The sequence below is a fragment of the Uloborus diversus genome, chromosome 8, assembly GCF_026930045.1.
Source record: "Uloborus diversus isolate 005 chromosome 8, Udiv.v.3.1, whole genome shotgun sequence".
Lineage (NCBI taxonomy): Eukaryota > Metazoa > Arthropoda > Arachnida > Araneae > Uloboridae > Uloborus > Uloborus diversus.
In genome coordinates, this window is record NC_072738.1 from 4555606 (window position 1) to 4580499 (window position 24894).

General features: G+C 35.1%; 2 protein-coding genes across 2 annotated transcripts; both read left to right on the forward strand.

Annotated features, from left to right (window-relative positions):
• The first annotated feature begins 1106 nt into the window (after window positions 1-1106).
• LOC129227880 (zinc finger protein 271-like) lies at window positions 1107-2565 on the forward strand. The gene has a single exon (XM_054862500.1). The coding sequence runs from the start codon at window positions 1107-1109 to the stop codon at window positions 2163-2165; it is 1059 nt and encodes a 352-aa protein (XP_054718475.1). The 3' UTR covers window positions 2166-2565.
• A 3315-nt stretch (window positions 2566-5880) lies between these two features.
• Window positions 5881-8002, forward strand: LOC129227881 (zinc finger protein 271-like). The gene has a single exon (XM_054862501.1). The coding sequence runs from the start codon at window positions 5881-5883 to the stop codon at window positions 6760-6762; it is 882 nt and encodes a 293-aa protein (XP_054718476.1). The 3' UTR covers window positions 6763-8002.
• The last annotated feature ends 16892 nt before the right edge of the window (window positions 8003-24894 follow it).

Consider the following 24894-nt stretch of genomic DNA (forward strand, 5'->3'; position numbering starts at 1 on the left):
CTGATTACATTGGATTTCAATATGCTATACAAACATCTGAAGAAATAATTGATATGAACATCTGAAGAATTACAGCCCGAACCTCTAGGAATATGGGATAATTTCAAGAACGTAGATTAAATTACCTTTACTTATTAAGCAATTACCTTGTGGAGATTTTTGGAGGGGGGGGGGGTTCAAGATCTTCGGCATCTTTTTGCATATCGAAGAAATGAAAGCAATTGTAATGCAAAGAAACAATGAAAGTGTAATGATCGTTTCTTAAACTAGGATTTAGAATCTTGGAATCTGTGAAAACATCTAAGGTGAAGTACTGGTGAAATAACTTTCATATGTGAAGTGTCGTTAACGACAGTGTACTGCCTCCAGGACTACAACGTTTTCTATCAACAAGAACGTGTTTTCTCTTTTGACAGTCGTATCCATGTGGTTTCAAATTGAGGGCTCCTGAAAAGCTCTTTCACATTCATGTTTCATAGAATCCATGGCCTTGTGATTATGCAAGTTGAAATTGGCAAGTAGTAGCTTGTTATGTGAAGTCTAATAGTGGTGAAAAGCAGTGTTTGTGCGAACTTGGTTCAAAGGCCCCTCACAATAAATATTACGTAAGACTCCATGCTTGAGAGAAATCATATGGGTATGAATATGTTTGATAGCTTTTTCTAACACTTTCCATTGAAGTTTGCATTCCCCTTATCATAGGAGCAGAAAGAAGCAAGACCTTATTCAAAATAGTTTTATTTGAAGTAATTTTCTCGGTCTGACAATTTTCGGAGAAATATACTTGCAACATGTACTGCATTCCTATGGGTGCTAGCCTAAGGCAGGCCCTTATTCTCTAAAGCAACATATGAAAATACAGTGGTGAAAAACTGTATTTTTGTGAATATTGTTCGAAGGCATTTTTTCTGTCTTCAAGTTCAATGATATACGAGTATATGGCAGTTTACACTCGCAAAAAAACAGATACTTCTGAAAGTTGTTCAATGACATTTTCTCGAGCTTCAGATGTAAAGAAACACAGGAGACTCCTCACTGGGGAGAAACCGTATTCTTGCGAATGCTGCTCAATGGCGTTTCCTCGGTCTTCAACTTTGAAACAACACATGAGAATCCACAGTGGTGAAAAACCGTATTGTTGCGAATGCTGTTCGAAGACATTTTCTCAAGCTTCAGATTTAAAGCGACACATGAGAATCCACAGTGGTGAAAAACCGTATTGTTGCGAATGTTGTTCGAAGACATTTTCTCTAGCTTCAGATTTAAAGAAACACAGGAGAATCCACACTGGGGAAAAACCGTATTCTTGTGAATGTTGTCCGAAGACATTTTCTCACTCTTCACATTTAAAGCAACACAGGAGAATCCACACTGGGGAAAAACCATATACATGCGAATGCTGTTCAATATCGTTTTCTCGGTCTTCAACTTTGAAACAACACATGAGAATCCACAGTGGTGAAAAACCGTATTGTTGCGAATGTTGTTCGAAGACATTTTCTCTAGCTTCAGTATTAAAGCAACACATGAGAATCCACACTGGCAAGAAACTATATTCTTGCGGACGTTGTTCAAAGGCATTTTCTCAGTCTTCAACTTTGAAACACCACATGAGAATCCACACTGGCGAAAAACCGTATTCTTGTGAATGTTGTCCGAAGACATTTTCTCAAGCTTCAACTCTAAAGCAACACATGAGAATCCACACTGGCGAAAAACCATATTCTTGCGAATGCTGTTCAATGGCATTTTCTCGAGCTTCAAATTTAAAGCAACACAGGAGAATCCACACTGGCGAAAAACCATATTCTTGTGAATGCTGTTCAATGTCATTTTCTCGATCTTCAGATTTAACGAAACACATGAGAATCCACACTGGCGAAAAACCATATTCTTGTGAATGCTGTTCAATGTCATTTTCTGAAGCTTCAGATTTAAAGAAACACATGAGAATCCACACTGGTGAAAAGCCGTATTCTTGTGAATATTGTTCAATGACATTTTCTCTGTCTTCAAATTTAAAGAAACACATCAGAATCCACACTGGCGAAAAACCGTATTGTTGTGAATGTTGTTCGAAGGCATTTTCTCACTCTTCAGCTTTAAAGAGACACAGGAGAATCCACAAAGGCGAAAAACGTATTCTTGTGAATATTGTACGATGACATTTTCTCAATCTTAAAATTTAAAGCAACACATAAGAATCCACACTGATGATAAACCGTATTCCTTTGAATGATGTTAGAAGGCGTTTTCTCGGTTTTCAACCTTAAAGCATCACATGAAAACCCATACTGTCCAGTAGCTAATTCCTGGGAATTCTGTTTGGAGACAGTTTCGTGCTTCTGATTCATAGTAACGCAAGAAATTCATCGCAGGTGTAGAAGCATTTTTGTGAATTCTTCACTGACGAAAAACCGTATTCTTCTAAATGTTGCTCAGAAGCAGTTCCTCAATCCTCTTAGAGCTGCACATAAGAGCCTTCTCTGACGACCCTCCTGTTTGAAAGTAATCATAAATCATAATTAGTCTGTCTTGGGTTTCACAATTCCTTACTTTTGTATGATATCCTATTATTTGAAAGAAAAATTCTAGCACGGAACACAAGCTTCCGCCAACATGGCACGTGATTTCAACCCTTTCCGTCTTGTAGTTTTTCGAATTGATATGAAAAATTTATGTGGTTTTAATTAACCCTTCAATTAACTTGTGGAGCATAACTTTGATTTAACGGTACCCGATTTAAAGATTTCCCCAATTTGATGTTACATTTCACTGGTCTGGATTTGATTGCATTGAATGTCTATGCTTGTTAAATTGGGGTTATAGTGTATTTATTTTTTGTAAGTTGTTTAAGTTATTTGTGATTACGATTTTTTGGGAAAATAATAAATATTAAAAGAAATACTTACTGCACGTATTACTGTGCACTTTTTCTTGTTTCTTACTCCAAACAATTGTAGCTAAAATAAGGATTTTTTTTTTTTTTTTTTTAATGAATTTTATTTTCTTCTTAAAAGAAAGAGTGTTATTGATTATATGACATAAAAAATTTGAATTACGAATACTGGCTGTAAGTGAAGTGGCAGTTCCAAAACATGATTTTAATCATTTGAAAGAAAAAAAATCACGATTTTCATTAAAATCTGAATTTTTATTTTTATTATTTTTTTGCAAATAAATTATTAAAATATAGTTGTAATACATAAATTAATTGATAAAATAAGTGTAATATACTCAAAGTGTTATTGGCAGTTGTATTAAAACCTCCTTAAATTGTATAAAATAATTTTAATTTCAAATAGGGAGAAGAAATTCACTTATTACTCATTCTTTCAATAGGCACGGCTCATTCAGCTATATTAATTATATATTGTATGGTTTCCTGAAGTCACAGTTCTATACAAATAAACTAATCTACCGATGCCCTTAATGACGAGATCATTGCTCAAATCCAGCAGGTTCTATTCAACAAAGTCATTGAAAATTGGATTGTTTGGATCCGTGACACCGTGAGATGCCGAGGTAGATAATTCAACAATGTTATATGCCATACGAAATGACCTTCACTGGCACTTTAAACTGTAAAAAGTATTTCGTTAATGCCTCACTTCACACATAGCTTGTTTTATTCCATTTCAACATCTTCCCGCTTTTATTGAACGATACTATACTTGGAAGACTGTCTGTGAGCAGTGAAGTGACGGCAAATAGCGCGTCAAATTCCAAATGTTTCCGCCTCTTCTTCAAGTCTATCGAATTTAGGCTGTGGGACGAAGGCATAAAAGATGCTTCGAAACATGGTTTCGTTTGCCAATTTCGAGGTCTACAAAAAGTGATATCTTTCTGAGTCCAGACTGTCTGCAGATGAAAAAAACACAATGTTCCCAAATTAATATTGCCTCATAATTTTTTACAGCTTGTTAGAGATACATGAAAAGGGGTCAAAATGATTAGCAAGGGGAGGATAAATTTAAAATACGTCAAAAATATTATTCATGTACATTTAAAATATTATGCATGTACGTTGTTGTTGTTTCTGATGCCCCTTGAAGCACCCAAGGTGATTAATATCAAAGGCGTTAACCCGTTTTTGAAGTTAATATAAGTGGCTTCCGTTTGTTAGAGCCCCATTTAGGTCGAAGTCCGACTTTTGCACAGACACATAAGACAGATAGCACAATTTAGGTTTTGTTACAATATACAAAGAAATCAGAAGAACACCCAGGGCAGTGCATCTGTTAAAGTTGTTTATGTTTTTAAGGTTTTGTAGTTCGCTTATCGCTATTCATTGATTTGTCAATGTCTTTTTTGTGAAGTGAAGTGCCTTCTAATTTTTTGTACTTAACAATGTATATCTGCGATGGTTCTAGTGTAATAAACGAAATTTTATAGATTAAGATCATGAAGAACTGCGGATTGTTAAATCTTTTGATTTCCCTTTTCTTACAAAATTACTAAACAATAGTAAGTAATTTAAAACGTATTAATATGCAATTTGTGTATACCAAATACATTTTTCCTCTTAGTACGTTTAAGTGATGTTTTTTTGTTCTGTTTTGGTACATTTTTTTAACTGACAACTTATTCTTTAAATTTGATTTTCAGCAAAAATCTGATTACATTGGATTTCAATATGCTATGCAATCATCTGAAGAAATAATTGACATGAACATCTGAAGAATTACAGCCCGAACCTCTAGGAATATAGGATGATTTCAAGGACGTAGATTGAATTACCTTTACTTATTAAGCAATTACCTTCTGGAGATTTTTTTGGTGGGTTTTTGTCAAGATCTTCGGCGTTTTTTTTTTCTTATTGAAGCAATGAAAGTAATTGTAATGCAAAGAAACAATGAAAGTGTACTGATTGTTTCTTAAAGTAGGATTTAGAATCTTGGAATCTGTGAAAACATCTAAGGTGAAGTACTGGTGAAATAACTTTCATATGTGAAGTGTCGTTAACGACAGTGTACTGCCTCCAGGACTACAACGTTTTCTGTCAACAAGAACGTGTTTTCTCTTTTGACAGTCGTATCCATGTGGTTTCAAATTGAGGGCTCCTGAAAAGCTCTTTCACATTCATGTTTCATAGAATCCATGGCCTTGTGATTATGCAAGTTGAAATTGGCAAGTAGTAGCTTATTATGTGAAGTCTAATAATGGTGAAAAGCAGTGTTTGTGCGAACTTGGTTCAAACGCTCCTCACAATAAACATTACGTAAGACTCCATGCTTGAGAGAAATCATATCGGTATGAATATGTTTGATAGATTTTTGTAACACTTTTTATTGAAGTTTGCATTCCCCACATCATAGAAGGAGAAAGAAGCAAGACCTTATTCGAGGTAATTTTACTTGAAATAATTTTCACGGTCTGACAATTTTCGGAGAAATGTACTTACGACATGAACTGCATTCCTGTGGTTGTTAGCCTAAGGAAGGTCCTTATTCTCTAAAGCAACATATGAAAATACAGTGGTGAAAAACCGTATTTTTGTGAATATTGTTCGAAGGCATTTTTATGTCTTCAAATTCAATGATATACTTGTACATGGCAGTTTACACTCGCAAAAAACTAGATACTCAACCAATGTCATTTTCTCAGGACGTAGATTTAAAGCAACACGGGAAAATCCACACTGGCGAAAAACCATATTCTTGCGAATGTTGTTCGAAGGCATTTTCTCATTCTTCAAATTTAAAGCAACACATGAGAATCCACACTGGCGAAAAACCGTATACATGCGAATGCTGTTCAATGGCGTTTTCTCGGTCTTCAACTTTGAAACAACACATGAAAATCCACAGTGGTGAAAAACCGCTTTCTTGCGAATGTTGTTTGAAGACATTTTCCCGAGCTTCACATTTAAAGCGACACATGAGAATCCACACTGGTGAAAAACCGTATTCTTGCGATTGCTGTCCAATGGTATTTGCTCAAGCATCAGACTTAAAGAAACACATGAGAATCCACACTGGCGAAAAACCGTATTCTTGCGAATGTTGTTCAAAGGCTTTTTCTCAGACTTCAACTTTGAAACGACACATGAGAATCCACACTGGCGAAAAACCGTACTCTTGCGAATGCTGTTCAATGGCATTTCCTCGGTCTTTACCTTTGAAAGAACACATGAGAATCCACATTGGTGAAAAACGGCTTTCTTGCGAATGTTGTTCGAAGACATTTTCCCGAGATTCAAATTTAAAGCGACACATGAGAATCCACACTGGCGGAAAACCATATTCTTGCGAATGCTGCTCAATGGCATTTTTTCGAGCCTCAAATTTAAAGGAACACATGAGAATCCACACTGGCGAAAAACCGTATTCTTGCGATGACTGTTCAAGACTATTTTCTCGAGCTCCAGATTTAAAGCAACACAGGAGAATCCACACTGGCGAAAAACCGTATTCTTGCCAGTGCTGTTCAAAACCATTTTCTCGAGCTTCAGATTTAAAGAAACACATGAGAATCCACACTTCCGAAAAACCGTATTCTTGCGATTGCTGTTCAATGGCATTTTCTCTGTCTTCTTCTTTGAAACAACACATGAGAATCCACACTGGCGAAAAACCGTATTCTTGCGAATGTTGTTCGAAGGCATTTTCTCATTCTTCCGATTTAAAGAAACACATGAGAATCCACACTGGTGAAAAACCGTATTCTTGTGAACATTGTTCAATGTCATTTTCTCAATCTTCAAATTTAAAGCAACACATGAGAATCCACACTGGTGAAAAACCGTATTCTTGTGCATGATGTTCAATGACCTTTTCTCAATCTTCAAACTTAAAGCAACACATGAGAATCCACACTGGTGAAAAACCGTATTCTTGTGCATGATGTTCAATGACATTTTCTCAATCTTCAAATTTAAAGCAACACGTCAGAATCCACACTGGTAAAAAACCGTATTCTTGTGCATGATGTTCAATGACATTTTCTCAATCTTCAAATTTAAAGCAACACATGAGAATCCACACTGGTGAAAAACCGTATTCTTGTGCATGATGTTCAATGACATTTTCTCAATCTTCAAATTTAAAGCAACACATGTGAATCCACACTGGTGAAAAACCGTATTCTTGTGCATGATGTTCAATGACATTTTCTCAATCTTCAAATTTAAAGCAACACATGAGAATCCACACTGGTGAAAAACCGTATTCTTGTGCATGATGTTCAATGACATTTTCTCAATCTTCAAATTTAAAGCAACACATGAGAATCCACACTGGTGAAAAATCGTATTCTTGTGAATATTGTTCAATGACATTTTCTCAATCTTCAAACTTAAAACAACACATGAGAATCCACACTGGTGAAAAACCGTATTGTTGTAAATGATGTTAGAAATCGTTTTTTCGCTGTTCAACTTTATAGCATCGCATGAGAACCCACACTGTCGAATAGTTAATTCTTGGGAATTCTTTTTGGAGGCGGTTTCGTGCTTCTGATTTATTGTAACGCATGAAATTCATTAAGGGTGTTAAAGCATTTTTGTGACCGTCTCCCAAATGCATTTTCCGATTCTTCACTGACGAAAAACCGTATTCTTCTAAATGTTGCTCAGAAGCAGTTCCTAAATCCTCTTAGAGCTGCCCATAAGAGCCTTCTCTGATGGCCCTCCTGTTTGAAAGTAATCATAAATCATAATTAGTCTGTCTTGGGTTTCACAATTCCTTACTTTTGTATGATATCCTATTATTTGAAAGAAAAATTCTAGCATTGAACACAAGCTTGCGCCAAACATGGCACGTGATTTCAACCCTTTCCGTCTTGTAGTTTTTCGAATTGATATGAAAAATTTGATGTGGTTTTAATTAACCATTCAATTAACTTGTGGAGTATAACTTTGATTTAACGATACCCGATTTAAAGATTTCCCCAATTTGATGTTACATTTCACTGGTCTGGATTTGATTGCATTGAATGTCTACGCTTGTTAAATTGGGGTTACACTGTATTTATTTTTTGTAAGTTGTTTAAGTTATTTGTGATTACGTTTTTTTGAGAAAATAATAAATTTTAAAAGAAATACTTACTGCTGTATTACTGTGTACTTTTTCTTGTTTCTTACTTAAAACAATTGTAGCTAAAATAAGGATTTTTTTAAATTGAATTTTATTTTCTTCTTAAAAGAAAGAGTGTCATTGATTATATGACATAAAAAATTTGAATTACGAATACTGGCTGTAAGTGAAATGGCAGTTCCAAAACATGATTTTAATCATTTGAAAGAAAAAAAATCACGATTTTCATTAAAATCTGAATTTTTGTTTTTGTTATTGTTTTGCCAATAAATTATTAAAATATATTTATAATACATAAATTAATTGATGCAATAACTGCAGTATACTCAAAGTAGCATTGACAGTTGCATTAAAACCTCAAGTTATATAAAATAATTGTAATTTAGAATAGGGAGAAGAAATTCACTCATTACTCATTCTAAATAGGCATGGCTCATTCAGCTATATTATTTATATATTCTTGTATGGTTTCCTGAAGTCACAGTTCCATACAAATAAGCTGTAATCTACCGATACCCTTAATACCGAGATCATTGCTCAAATCCAGCAGGTTCTATGCAGCTGAGTCAATGAAAATTGAACCGTTTTTATCCGTGACACCGTGAGATGCCGAGGTAGATAATTCAACAATATTGTATGCCATACGAATAACCTTCGTGAGCACTGTGGTGTAATCCACATTAGAATCCTTTATTTTTCATTCGCTTTGAGTTCGCGCTTACATTTGGTTTCGTTTCCCTTTCGGAGCGAACTTTCACCTCTGTCCCGGTCTGAGATAATATAAAAGTGATGACGTCGGAACAGACGGTTATGACGTATGTGGCGCCAGTGTTTTTTTTTCTCCGGTATCATAGGCTGCCAAATATGGTAATATATTGTCTAAGAGCTTTGATTTGTGCATTTCGGTCACCCGTTTTGTTATCACGTATAACGAACTCCAGCCGATGACTGCAGTTTCGTGTTTATTAGCACTCATCAGCCCGGCTTAGGAATTGACTGTGCTGGAGGTGAAAACCTCTTGAGGAAGCCAAGAATGCCAAACAAACTGGTCCCTAATATGGTACTAGCACTGACCATTCGAGTGACCGAAAGAATGGTTCGGTTGAACTCGAACTGCAGTCCTCGGCTGGAATGACTGAACTGACGGTGCATGCCTTAGCCCTAGCTAAAGGGCGGTAATTTACTGAAAATGAGAACCATGGTTTTTACATTTTTAATGCAGGATGTGGCAGGTCGCTGAATTTGCCAAGTTTTGGCATTTCTCCCCTTACCCTTTCCCATTTTTTGGGGGGCGCTCACACAAAAAATATTAATCAAAAATATCTAAAACAGTTTTTTTTTTCTTGTCAAAACCCAAATACAATACATCCCGTAAATTTTATTAGAATTGTTTGACATGAATTTGTAAAGTCTAATATTTTTCATTGATTTCACATGGAATGACGCACATGTTTTTGAACTACATTTTCCTATTTAATCAGGTGTGTCTCAAAATGAAATAAACGTGTTTTAGTTCATAAAAGTGTGTTCTTTTAATGATGTGAAGAAAAACCAAATTAAAGATGACACATTTGAGATATTGCTCTTTGAAATTGAGAGAAAATTGACAAAAAAAATTTTCGGCTGGATTTTAATCTTGGATATGTCAGCAATTCTTTTAGCTGTCAAGATGCCACTTGCATACCGTTTAAACATAACAACAGGCTACAAATGAGGAAAAAATTAGATTCAGAAAACTATTCTTCTAGCAGATACAAGCCGATGATATATGCTTGGAATTTGTAAAAATGTGATTTTAAATTTACTTTGGCAGCAAATCGTGAAAAATCTACCCTGCATAGAGCCTTTGCTATTGCTATACTAGTAGGCTCTTCTACCCCAAAAGTGGATCAGGAACACCAAATATCAGTACCATTATAACCATCTCAGGTCGCGAGCAATGAACGCACAAACTTGAAGATTTTGTCATATCAGTCACGACACAAAAAAAAGAGGTATTTACAAAACTTTGGATATTGGCAGAACCATACGACTTATGGAGCTGTAATTTGGCATAGCTTCGTGTAAGTCTTATATGCATATCCATAAAAAATTTCGTGAAAATTGGAGAGCGTCGAGTGGGGACCCCTAGGTCACTTGACATGGAATGACCCAACAAAGAGGTCTTTCGTAAACGTTTTAGCTTAGAAATATTGTAAAGGAATGATGAACGATTCATTTAGTATGAAATGCTTTCTTTTCAATTGTATTTTCCTGCTTTTAAACCTCTGAACTTCTTTACTGAAACTTCGTAAAATCTCATTCTATTTTTGTCAATTACTTTTCTCAGCATTTTTCACGAAAATGGGGTTGTTTCCTTCAGTCAAAGGTCTTGCTTTTAGTTACTGAAATTGATAGAATAAGCAAAAAAAAAAAACATAGTGCGAGAAAAAATTTTCATTTTCCCAACGCTTAGTTTTTAATTAATTTTTTAAAAGGTCCGATTTTGAAAATCACCTCACAAATGATACTCTTTGGCGCATCTCCATTGGCACGCTGATTGCTTACGTTTGCTGTCTACCGGGATGCCAGGTTATGATAATTCAGAAGCGAATGAAATATCGCTCTGTACGCTTGCTATCAACCATTGCCAGTAGTCTTGAGTAAAGATGCGAATTAAATATTGCGCTCTGTGCTAATGGCATCAGTGAATGGCATTTCATCATTTGTGATGTAATATGCAGAAGCATAAACAATAATATAGCACCGTTTAAAATAATTGTTAAAAAATATTGAACTTCCTCAAATTATTTTAAAACGGTTAAATGCTGCGTTTTTAAGCATGCTCTTTCAGCAAAAAAACTTAGTAAATTTGAGAAACGACCCATTGCAAGTCTGAATAAGCATTTACCAAAGAGAACCTAGCTGTAGCTCTTTTCTTTCTTTCTTTCTTTCGGTGTTTAATTGCACAGGTTTGTTTTTTTGATGAGGACTACAATCTGAGTGTTTTGCCTCCCTTACGCATGATATATTTTTTTATTAGACATATATACAACACATGAAAGAATTTACATCACTAAGAAGGGAAAGTACAACCGGAGCGAGGGTAGGAGTCGAACCCACCGCCTCAAGTGTGCCAACCAATGTCAAGTAGTCACTTAGACCGCTCGGCTTCTGAGGCCCCTGTAGCTCTTCTAGGGACTCTATTCTATCTCAAAAGTGAAGTTAGAATGCTCCCTTACCTAGAGTCCCTATAACGTTTTCATATAGGGACTCTAGCCACACCTGGAGTTGAAAGATTCACTCCTCCTCCGCATGTTTCTTCCTCCTCCAGTATCGCTGTGGCTTATCTGCAACCGTCAGATTAATGTAGTTGTGTTGTTTACACTACGGCAGGATGCTCCATGAGCGAAATGAGAGCGATTATTTGCAAAATGTTTTGAATTTATTTTTAATAAATGTACCTGTTTGAGTTTTTCTCTTGGATCATTTCATTACTAACTTCTGTTGTTTTGTAGTAAAGGTTGAATAGAGTTTGAAATTTAATGTAGGATTAACTTTTGTTCAACTGATTGGCTGGATCCAGGAAGCGTGTCGACCCTGAACTTTTAATTCGTTCAACAGCATTAGGTATTGTTTACGCAAGTAAGTTTTGGTTTTCAATTTCGTCGTTTTTTTTTTTCTGGTTTGAGACTTTATTATTCAGTTCCTTCAAATGCGGTCCTGTTGCCCACCTAGGCACAGACAGCATCATTGATTTTTTTTTTCGACAGGGGGGGGGGGGGGGGGGTTGCTCTCTTGTTTGTTGGATGCTGCTTGTTCAACTTTGTTTAGGAAGTGGGACAAGGGGACTGAATTTCAGTTAAATTAAAACTGAACTCTCGTTTATTTCATATTTTAGAAGATCCTTAGTTCTTCAACATTTAAAAGTAAAATAGGAAAGTTTATGGAAAATATATTAGAACAATCATTTCCCATCTGGATATATTAATATCGAAAGGGTATATGGTTAACTGCTGTGAAAATGCAAGAGATCAAAAAATTTTAACTGGGAAATAGAGTTCCTAAATCCACACACACACACAGCCGAATACAAAGCCCATGATAACCAATGGCTAGATAATATAGATGTATGCTGTACGTGGATGCATTTACTTCTGCAGATACATGAATCAGTTTATCAATAGTATTGAACATTGTTATCTTCAAAATTTGCGAATAAATTACTTTTTCTTTCATGGAAACGAGAAAATTAAGGCATTTTCTTGCTAAAGATTTTATCTACCCACTGTATACAGTTTTTTTTGTATCTGCAGCAGATAGTTTTTGATGGGGATCAAAGTCGTCCTGTATTTCTTATTAATCTTATATTTAAAAAAAAAATCTTACATCATACCTGCCAACAAATCTGGCTTTTAAAGTAGTTTTCTGGATTTTGAGCATTCTTCTCAGTCTTACAATTTTTATTAAGAATCAACTGGATTTTATAAATCTTTGAGAAAATCTATTGAGGGATTTCTGAGAAGAAAAATAAAACATGTAAAATTGTGTTTGTTAAGATTGTCCAGATGCATGTTGCATGTACATAAGCAGCTGGGGGGTCCCAAAACAGTTGAGATGGAGGTTTAACAGTTAAAACAGGTGCAAGGATGGGCAATTTAGGTGGGTGCACCCATAAAACTGGTCCTTATTACTTCCTTTTACAAAAACGGAAGTATTGTATTCGCAAAAACAATTTCACCCAAAAATGGACCTTAATTTCCATTTTGCTCACCCCTGAATGAATGTTGGGTTTTTTTTCAACTCGACCCCCCATTGATAAGTGCCTAAAAAACGTATAGACACGCAAAATTTCCATTTTGACGATTCTCGAGTTAATTACGACGAGTTTTCTCATGACGTCTGTATGTGTGTATGTATATCACATAACTCAAGAATATTATGTCTTAGAAAGTTGAGATTTGGTATGTAGACTCCTAGTGGGGTCTAGTTGTACACCTCCCCTTTTGGTTGCATTCAGGTGTTTCTAAAGGGGTCTTTTGCGCCTTTTTGGGGGGAAATCATTGTTAATTTCGATGTAAACTCAAGCGGTGTTATAATTTGGCGGACACTTGGCGATATATCGTCCGTCTCTTGGTCCTCAAGTTTTGTCGCCAACTTGGCGACAAATTTGGCGATTTTTTTTTAAAAATCTGGTTTGAAATTGGCCACTGTTGGTGATATTTAGAGAGTAAACCATTGAATCACATTAAAATTGCCAATAATGGGAAAATGATATCAAATTGGAGTAAAAGGAAGTCATGTGATGCTCACATCATCTCGTTTTTTTTACAAAATTGTTTAATGAATTTTATCCTGATTATTAATTAAATGACTTTCTCTGAATACACTCGAGACCCGACTGCAAAAATCAAGGGATGGCTGCAGTAAGGCCTTTTCCTTCCAATTTAAAGCTTCATTTTTATTTTTATTAGCCACTATGAAATTGTTGGCTTTCTTATCTCTTTTCCTGTAACTGGATCTTATCTGCTCCTGCACTTTCTTCAATCTTTTTATTTTGACATTTCACTACTCGGATACAAAAGCATTCATTCTTTACACCCTCTTCTGTTCTGGTCAGCAGGGGATGGTGCTGAGGCTTAACCTCAGTTATTGCTGGACAATGTGTGCAGACTTCAACAAACAAGTATGTATCAACATTCTATAAGATCGTGTTCTTTTGCTTACTTCTGCTATGGTACTAAGATGCCGAAAGCGATCTTTAGCATGCAGGAGAAAATTCTCATTAGTGAGTTTAAGAATAAATATCGATTCACAAGCTATCAGTTTATAATAAATTAATTGTAAGTTATATGTAAATACTTTGTAAATACTTTTCAAGTTCTGGAAGAAGAAAAAAAAAGGTAGCCAAAGAACTGTATTTGTGGTACACCAGGGACTACTTTCCAAATTTCACAAGATTTGACATTAATCCGATCTGAATTGCTCAGTTGTAGCCAGTGATGTTCCCATCGATTTTTCCGAGGGTATACTCCCAGTAATCCACTATGCATAATTTGTGTAAGTGATCATATGCATAGAATGTTATAATATGAAAATTTATATAGCTTGAGGGTATACGCTATATGTCTAAAAAATGTTTCAGAGTATACAGCGTATATGGAGTTATACCCTACGGGAACATCACTGGTTGTAGCACTTAGCGCTTCCACGCTTCGAGCGTTGATCTCGATTCCCGGGTTGGGCATGGTCGACTCAGCCAATCATCCCTTCGATGAGTCGATAAAATGAGTTCCAAGCGTGCTTGGGAACCAGACCCTGGGGGTTCTGCGTTTGGCTGACCACCTAACCGGAACATCTGCCTTGCACCCCTTAGCCCTCAGTCAGGAAGACGGAGGTGGCCCTCATTGGCTGTTGTGCCACTGGGTTTGGTTTTATTACATTAATCCAATACTGCCATTGTTTGCTATTATAACTCTTGATGCATTGTTATAATTAAATGGTAATCACGTGTTCTGTTGACTGCCTTAAATGTATCGATGATATATGTTCATGAGAACATGGCGGATAACCCCATTGATAATACTGCAAAAATTTAAATGAAAAACTGCATATCCTCATTTGACAGAACTTGCAAAGGTAGCTCTGATTTTTCCCCATGATCAAGCAACCCTGTCATTTCCTCAAACATGATGTTTGCAATACAAATGATGCGCTGATCATCTTGGAGTATTAAAGCCTCGGTAAAAGACCACAAAGTAAATTTTTATGGAAATCAATACTGTCAGCCCTGCTTAATCGAGTAACGGATAAACAAATATCCATCTTATACGAACAAAACCTCTCAAAACTGAATATTTATCCATAGACCTAATGTTAAAGATCCCCGCTTCATCAAATAATTTCCCCGAATAATCGAATAGTTCTGATCATCATTCACAAATATTTTTGCTGAAATTTTTTAGAATAAATGAAGAAAGAACTATTATTGACCTAAAAATATTTGTTGCGTAGATGAAGCTAGCGAAGACTATGTGAAAGACCCAAATGAAGGGAACACTTGTTAGTCTCAACTCGAGATCTTTATTCAGAACCACGAATGAATGCTACATCTGCTTATATACAATTTAAGAAAGTGCTGGAACTTTCCAGACTCGGTAAGATACAGAAGTTAATAGAACATTCGAGGAAACACGGGAAACAGTAGAAAGGAAATTTTAGTAAAACTCACTTAACCCTAGTTGGAATTTGAACCCAAGTTGGCAGACGAGAATTCTACCACTGAGTAACTGTTATCACGGATGGGAAGTACACACTTCGCTACAATATAAAGTAATATTTTTTTGCCAACAACGGGTGAGTAAAACAACATTCATATTCCATCAAAACATTTCCACTATTCTATAGTTTCTTTTATCTTTACCATTACAAAAAAAAGCACAGTCGATAATTGAATTAAATAACACAAAGAAATATACGCATTTTAGAACATTGTAAATTGATAAATATTAAATGTAAAACACAGCAGACAAGGGGGAGGGAGGGAGAATAGTCAGAAATATATTCCCAAAAGACCTTGAGCAAGCAACCCTATGTAAATTTTCAAAAAATAGTATACTGAAAAAAGGTGCCGAAAAAAAGATTTCATTTCAAGTTGTAAGTTACTTATTATAATTTTCATATGTACTTGTAATATATATTTTGTTGTTGACTTCGCTTATTTTAAAAACTTTTTGCCAATAACATTAATTAATTCATTTATATAGCTATTGCTTTATTATCATTACGTTTTTAAACAAATGTTTTTCATTTTGGAAAGGTAAAGAAAATTTCCCCGCTTAAACAAGTATCCCGCTTAATCCAATAATATTTCTTGGAATTTACAATATTTGATTAAGCAGGGGGCAGACAGTAATTTTTTATATTACAAAGGGAACCCTTGATTGATCTGAAGAAAAAATGTGAAAGTAATTTTGAAATACAATCTTGGTGTGCCTTGGTAATAGGGATGGCAAGGTTTTGGAAACTGCAGTAAAACCCCTGGTTTTTACCGTCTGTCCAAAACCCTTGTGTCCAAAATTATATTTTTAGAGAAATTGTATTTTGTGAGTAAACATCAAAAACAATAAAATGTGTCAAAGTAATGTTTCATATTGAACATTATTCAATGTGAACATTCAACTTATTTATGCAGCTGATTTTAATCTAGTTATATGGAATTTGAATTCTTGATTAAAATTTCAATTTGTATGCATGAGTTTTTTTTTTTTTTTCGATTATAGTAACCAAATTTCCCTTTATTTATACATGTGTGCAAATGAAAGCAGGGTTAGCAAGGTTTTTCCCGTCCTTTTTAAAACCTTGTGCCCAAAACTGTCCGAAAAAAACTAAAACTATTTTTTGAGAAACTATATTTTGTGAGAATATCAGAAACAGAACAAAAGACTATTTAACGTATTTATTCAATGTGAACATTCAAGTATAAATAAATATGTAACTTATTTATACAGCTGATTTTAATTTAGTTACGTAGAAATTAAAGTCTTCATTGAAAATTTCAATCTGTATCTATGAGTTTTTTTTTCCCTTGAACCAAATTTCTTGACACTTATGCATGTGTGCAAATGAAAGTGTTCGCAATGTAAAATAATTGACTTAAATGCAACAAATTACAATTTCTTGTTGTTACAGAAATATGAACTAAAAAAGTGGCACAGGTTTTAAAATATAAGTGTTTGATCAACAATTTCTTGTTCTTTAATTTTTGATTTAAAAAATAATTTTCGTTTAAACATCATGTAAAACTTATTTGAACAAACCATTAAAAAAAAGGTCTTTATTTTTATTTATTTATTTATTTTTTTTTTTGCACCTAAATATTGTACATTTAATAACATTCCTTTGAGTTGTTATGGAACTGGAATTTTGTCTTGGTAGTATTGTGAATTTTCTTTCATAACTCTATCAACTGTTACATAAGGAAGTTTTTATGTAATGCAGTTATTGGTTTTTTTTAAAGATATTTTTTAAATGAACATTTTGAAGAAAAATATTATCAAATACTTATCAATTAAACCTTATTAATATCTATATTTATGCATTACGAATATTGCAGTAAATACGATTGATTAGATTGATTAGATTAAACCCCTTTAGCTTTAGCATACTTTTTGACAGTTTCAAACCTGTTTTGGATGGTAAAAACCACCTATCCTCTCCTAAACCAGTTTCGGACAGTCCAAAACCCAACTCTGCTTGGTATTAACCCATTTTCTTTTGTGCATTTTTGCTGTTTAAGATATGTTTTATCTACTGGTATGTAGAGAAAAGGGGAGCACATGAGAGTACGGAGCACATGTCATGTCAACATGGAATGTTTTACTAGGATAACATCCAGCAAAAAATCTTGAAAAATTCTGAAGTTTTTGGCAGTATCAGTCCTACTTCTTGACCAAACTTTTAGAGTAAGTCAGAGTTATTTTGTAAAAAAATTCCAGGCTGTAAGTGCTAATTGTCTCCTGGACTCAGGCCGGCACTTACAGAATTTCAAACTTTTTTGACATTACTTTCTTTAATGTGTAGAAAAAAATTAGGCATTTATTTTTTCAATAATATTTTTGTTCATTAGCGTCAATCTATGGCTTTTCCAAGAAAAAAAAACATTGGGGGGGGGGGAGGCAATAGGTATCATTGAACGTATGGAGGGGGGTGATTGGCTCCAAAAGGTTTGGAACCAGTGCGCTATATGCGTTCTGGCCCGTGACATTTTCTAAGTATGTGGTTCGGCCCTCGAGTAAAACGAAGATGGACTCCATAGTTCTAAATGGACATACAGTAAAACCTGCCACATCCGGACCTCCCCATATCCGGATGGTTCGCGGAACAAATTTTCAATTTTTGAGTAAGAAAAAATCAAAGTATTTCTTTCTTTCGAACTGTGCGACGGGCGAAAGAAGAGATGAATGGCGAAATAAAGTGTCTTTTTTTGCCCCCAAATGTGACATCCCTCTGTCAGCCTATGGACCAAGGTGTTATAGAATCTATAAAACGTGTCTATCGACGAAAGTTACTGACGGTTTTGATTGCTGGAATGGATGAAGGAAAAAACGTTACAGAGACTCTAAAAAATGTGGACATGTTGGATGAGGTGATGTGGGTGGCCCAAGCGTGGGATGACATAAAACCAATAACAATGATAAGGTCATGGAGGAAGTTACCCAAACCATCTGATGAATCTACGGGGGAGAAACCAGAGGAAGGTAGCAATGAAACTTCCGCCGAAGACGAGATTACTGAACTGGTAAAGAACCTGCCGGGATGTGAAAAAATGAAGGAAGACGATGTTAACGAGTGGTTGAGTGCAGACGAACAGAACGAACTAACAGACGGCGATATATTGAACATAGTGTGCAAGAATGATGATAAAAACTCAAGACAGCGAAGGGGATGAAAGCACTGACAAAAATCCGGTCGTAAACGTAATGATCCATTCTGAAGCTTTCAAGTCGTTCGAGGCTCTGCTGTCCTACGTTCAAAGTCAAGAAGATACTTGTGCAAGTGACGTGATGCTCTTAAAAAGGATGAGAGACATGGCTTCAAAAAAAACGTATACAGTGTGGAAAGCAGCAGAAAATAACCAACTTTTTCAAAAACTAATTAAATTTTTGTTAATACTATAACTGTGATGTGTAACTTTTTGTAAATAAATTGTGTAACCTTTTGTTTTTCTATGGAGCATATTGTATGTACATACTACTAAGTTTATAAACGTTTAAAACTTTAAATTTTGTTTATAAGAACAGAAATACGGCTTGAAAACTCTATAATACAGCTATTTTTAAATGCGGTCTTTCTTGATATCCGGATTTTTTGATATCCGGATCGGTCTGTCGCCACATTGATCCGGATGTGGCAGGTTCTACTGTATTTTGCCTAAGCCTCCAGTTGAAAGACGTATAAATTAAAGCAAAACAGTTATCTTTTGAATGAAAAAGAAAACTGTACCTATCAATAAAAATTTAACTGGTATGTCAGAGTTGGTATTTTTAAGGTCTAAATTTGTGTGCTCCCATTTTAGGCCCCTGGTACTCCTTTTTTGTTACTTCTGGTTATTTCTATTTTATTAATCCCGCAGTTGGCAGCTCATAAGGACTAGCAAAATATGTTAATATTAGGAATTCTGGGGTTTTGATCCCTGAACGCCTCTTTTGCTGCCTCACTGTTGCCACCACATACATTTTTTCTTTATGTACAACAAATATACATTGGCTTATGTAGCATGCTTTAAAGTTTTTGTTCTTCTTTATTTTCATTTCAATTTTTTTGTTTTCCAGCAGTAATCTGAACTGTATTACATTGGATTTCAACACGCAATGATGTCAGACTACTAACTCTGCACACTCACTTTTCGTATACACATTGTTATGAAAATTTGAAATGAAGTTCTGAAGAAATTCAACACGAGGCTCCGAGGAAAGGGAATATTTTCAAGAAAACTGTTTTTATACCTTTACTTAATAAGCCATGGCCTTCACAAAATTTATGCTCTCGGGATTTTTTTTTTTTTTTTGACAAGATCATCTGCATCTTTTGCTTATGAAAACAATTAATTGTGATCAGAGTGTACGCGCAGTTTCGTTTCTTTCAATTTTAATGTTTCCTAAACGACAGTCGTGAGTCGCCAAGGCCACAACGTTTTTGTCAACAATCATATGTTTCTTGCAGATCCTATATTTTGCGGGGTTTCCGATCGAGTACCTTTTCAAACTCGTTCATGTTCCTGGTCGCCAAAATCCCTGGTCTTGTTGAATTAAATTTCAATGCTCTTTCACGTTAATTGATGCCATAGTGTTTGAAGACGAATGATGATGAATACCCGTGTATTGTTCAAAATGATTTTCTCTTCCCTCACACGCTGAAATACATAACGGAATCCATTCTTGAGAGAGACAATATCCTTGTGAGGGCTGTTTAAAGAACATTTCTAATGCTTCACGTTAACAATCACATTCCAGTCTGCATAGTGGCAGATAACCATCTTTCCATGAGCAATGCTCAGATACGTTTTCCGAGACTTTAGTTAAAAGGACATTACGAATTTAGCAGACAATATCCTTTTGAATGTCAACAAAATGTCATATTCTTGTGCATCCTGTTCCAAAGTTTTTAATCGTGCTTCAGGTTTTAGGAGATATGTGAGGATTCACACTGGCGAGAAACCCTATGTTTGTGTACGAATTTAGCTGACAATATCCTTTTGAATATCAACAAAATGCCATATTCTTGTGCATCCTGTTCCAAAGTTTTTAACCATGCTTCAGGTTTTAGGAGACATGTGAGGATTCACACTGGCGAGAAACCCTATGTTTGTGACTTCTGTTCCAAGACATTCTCTGATGGAACAGGTTTAAAGTCACATCTAAGGGTCCACAGTGGCCAGAAACCGCACACTTGTGCAGTCTGTTCCAAAGCCTTTTCTAACAGTTCGGGTTTGCTGAGACATATGCGTGTCCACACTGGCGAAAAGCCCTACGCTTGTGAGTTCTGTTCGAAAAAATTTAATGTTGATTCAGCCTTAAAGAGACATCTTAGAATCCACACCGGAGAAAAGCCCTATTTTTGCGAATTCTGCCTCACGTCTTTCTCTGATGGCTCATATTTAAAGACACATTTGAAAATTCACTGCGGCGGAAAACCTCATTCTCATAAACGTCGTTCAAAGACACTCTCTGAAAAACCAAGTTGTGAGCTTTGTTCAAAAATATTTTCCACTTCCTCTCATTTGAAGAGACATATGAGAGTTCATACTGGTGAGAAACCGTATGCTTGTGAATATTGTTCAAAGGCGTTTTCCGACCCTTCAAGCTTAAAAACGCATTTGAGGACTCATACAGGCGAAAAACGCTATGTGTGTGAATTGTGCTCAAGGGCATTTTCTAAGGGTTTATACTTAAAAAGACATTTGGGAGTGCATGCTGGTGAAAAGCCATCTTCGTGTGAATAATGTTCATCGGCATTATCTTAGTGTTCATACTTAAAGAGACATTTGAGAGTGCATACTGGTGAAAAGCTATCTTCGGGTGAATAATGTTCATGGGCATTATCTTAGTGTTCATACTTAAAGAGACATTTGAGAGTGCATACTGGTGAAAAGCCATCTTCGGGTGAATAATGTTCATAGGCATTATCTTGGTGTTCATACTTAAAGAGACATCTGAGAGTGCATACTGGTGAAAAGCTATCTTCGGATGAATAATGTTCATAGGCATTATTTTAGTGTTCATACTTAAAAAGACATTTGAGAGTGCATACTGGTGAAAAGCCATCTTCGGGTGAATAATGTTCATAGGCATTATCTTGGTGTTCATACTTAAAAAGACATTTGAGAGTGCATACTGATGAAAAGCCATCTTCGTGTGAATAATGTTCATAGGCATTATCTCAGTGTTCATACTTAAGGAGACATTTGAGAGTGCATACTGGTGAAAAGCCATCTGCGTGTGAATAATGCTAACAGGCATTATCTTAGTCTTAGGGTTCTTACTTTAAGTAGTAAAATATTTTTTCAGATTATTATTAATTCATATTACATGTATACCCATTAACATACCTGCCGATTCTACTGTTTTTCGTGGGAACGTTTTTAAGCCTGTATCCCAATTTTTAGCTTGGGTATGATTTTCTTCTGCTTTTTGAAAGTTTGGTTAAATTATTTAAACTGTTTTTTGTCAAAAAATTAACATTAAAAAATCGATTTTAGATTAATTGTAGTGTACAATTTACGTTTTTTTTCTTCAGTTTTCAGATCCAAAACTTTTTAAAAAATCAACTTTAGTTTCTTTTATAAACGGCAGGTATGCATTAATTGCATTGGAAAGTAATTACGCTAAATGGTATCTTTTTTTCTATTGACTTCTTTAACATTTATTGAATTAAGGAGTTGAGTATTATTTAAAGTCAAATGATATAATTTTTTTGAAATGAGGGTAAGCAGTTATAAATTACATCAATGTTTTACAAGTGTATGATGTAACATAACTTGAAACAGCAAAAAGAATAAAACAGAACTTGGGAGTTATTGAAGTTTCATGTCAAATCAGCACAGAAAAGTGAAATGTTTTCCCCTTGTATCACTTGTATTTCTAAAAATTTTTAAAACAGACTCTGTGGTCTCCCATTTCACTCTGAGATTCCAAACTAATGTCCTTGATCATTTTATTTCTAATTTTGTACCTCATGTAATTTCTAATTTTATTCGGGATTGTAACATTTTTTTTTTTTTTCAGTAATCTGCGACGGAGATTAAAAAAACCCAAAAGTAGCCTACAAGTTAGACCAGCATTAGATTAGTCCTAACACTTGCTATAAACCAGCAAAAAGGAATGCTTAAAAATAAAATGCTAAATTAGAAAGTTATGAGTAAAACGAAGGCTAAAAAACTTCAAAATAAAATTGAGGCACATGTAGCTGTGCGGAGCAGTTGCTTATGACCTTTTCGCCACTGAGAATTAATGCATAGATTTAAGCGCCATTTTTTTAATTACTTTTTATTTTTTTGTGTTTCACTTTGTACCATAATTCTGCTTCATATTTGAGAAATGTATGCAAAAAACAAATTAAAAAAAATCATTCCAATTCAAAAATTGTTTTAGACCGCCTAAAAGGTCTGTGATGGACGTCGTCCTGACAGACCTTCTGCTACCGGGCTCAGCTTGATGGCTAAACTTTCATGCGTTGTAAAAGAATAAAATAATAGTTTAAAAAGACTTAAAAAAGCACGCTTTCGTAGCAAAATGAACTAAAAAGTGAAAAATAATCTTTGGATGATAGTAGTTGACCAATCACTTAATTTTAATGTAATACAAAAAACCGTGGGGTGCTGTCTATTTACATTTTTGCATGGACAACAAATGGAAGGAATTCAAGACAGCTGATAAGAAGCCCCCCACGCTTTTTTGTATTACATTAAAATTAATTGATTGGTCAACTACTATCATCCAAAGATTATTTTTCACTTTTTAGTTCATTTTGCTACGAAAGCGTGCTTTTTTTAGTTTTTTAAACTATTATTTTATTTTTCTGTTTTTTAGTCTTATGTTGGAGAATTATCAGGCGACGAAATTATTTATAAAACGAGTGTGAGGTAATAGCTTAAAGTTAAGACAAGGGCACCCCGATGGGAAGCTACTGTGAGTCATCGATGTATGTTTGCGGAAATCATATTTATATTATTTTGAAAATTTGAGATGCATTTGAATAAAAGTTTTGTTCAACAATGGTCTGATCAGCAATGAATTTCCAATTGAAGGCTCACCTAAATTTTGGCATGAAATTAGTTAAAAACAATTATATTTCATGTTATAATTACCTTGGAACATTGGAACAAATTTCGTCTGATGCAGAAAAATTAAAGGTTTTTGTAGATATTTTTAAATAATTTTTACGAGCATTTTTTAATGTATTTTTTTTTAATTTTTCCTTTTTCCCATTGTTGGATTTATGCCAAAATATTGATTAAAATTGGAGGAAACCAAAAATTAAAAGAGTTAATTAATTAATTTGATTATAGAATATTGTATTGTCATCGGGTCTGAGGTCGCGTGCCAAATTTCAAAAGAATCCGATCGCAGGAAGTGGGCGAAATTCGAGCTGCAAGATTCCGTTACAAGATACATACATACATACATACAGGTGAAGCTAATAAAAGCGTGTTAAAAAGAGCCCGAGAAATTTCATTGATACCCGTTCGTATAATATTTCAAATACCAATGTGAATATGTTATTCACGCAGAGACGTTTTAAGCAGTTAACGTTTTTCAATAACATTATTTGGGATAAAAAGCGTTTACTTTGTAGTTTTACTTGTATTTTTAGTGTGACTAAGTTATCGACACTAGAACGTGTTGCAGTTGCTAAAGCTGGAATTAGTTAACTAAAAAGCAGAATTTTTGTCATAGCAATGCATACTAACCTTTAACTAATAATCAGGCGACCATTAGCCTTCGTTTCACCAATACTCTGTTTAAACGAAGTTAATCGGTGTTGTGCTGCTTTCTCTCGTTTGATTAGTCATGGTCAGATGGGGAAAGTGGGGATAAAATCACACTTTTCTTTTTTAGAAGGTTCAAAAAAGCAAAATTATTTAATTTATTAGTGTAACGAGACCTTCGATACATATTATGTATATTAGGTTTGTTTAAGCATAGTCATTCAAATTGTTAAACTTCTTTTAGTAAAAATGTGTACATATATTGGAAATAAAAATGTACTGAAATAAATGTGTCCATGCTGAATTGATATTGTGTGTGGATTTGATTTAATTACGAGGTTTTTTTTTTTTTTTTTTCCCCAAGGTCCGATTGATCGTGGAATGAAAACCAGATAGTCAAGCTGATTACGCTGTGCGTAGATTTGTTGCGCAGTTTCTCAAGCAAGATTGTGCAGTGCATCAGGTCGCTGTGGTTGTTTTGGAGCATGCAGTGAACGAAGAAACATGCCTCAAACAATTGCGTCTCCCGCCCAGTGTGAAGTGCGTGTTGTTGTTCAATTTCTGAATGCTTAAGAAAAAGGGCAACTTAAAACAAACGTAGAGGAATGTTGTCATCAGGCATTGTCATTCTGAACGACAATGCGCGCCCACACACTGCTGCTTTAACCAAAAACCTCCTGCAGCAGTTTTGCTAGACAGTGTTTGAGCATCCTCCATTCAGCCCAGACTTGGTGCGTCTTCCGATTACCATTTCTTTGGTCACATGAAACGTTGGCTAGGAGAACAGACGTTTGGCTCGTACGCCGAGCTGCAGATCAGCGTACAGAATTGGCTGAAAGCTTAGGCGGCTGCCTTTTATGCCGAGGGTATCGAAAAATCGGTACCACGCTA

What these genes read in the sequence shown, in the direction of transcription:
- LOC129227880 (XM_054862500.1), top strand. Translation starts at nt 1,107, where the DNA reads ATGAGAATCCACAGTGGTGAAAAACCGTATTGTTGCGAATGCTGTTCG.
- LOC129227881 (XM_054862501.1), top strand. Translation starts at nt 5,881, where the DNA reads ATGAGAATCCACACTGGTGAAAAACCGTATTCTTGCGATTGCTGTCCA.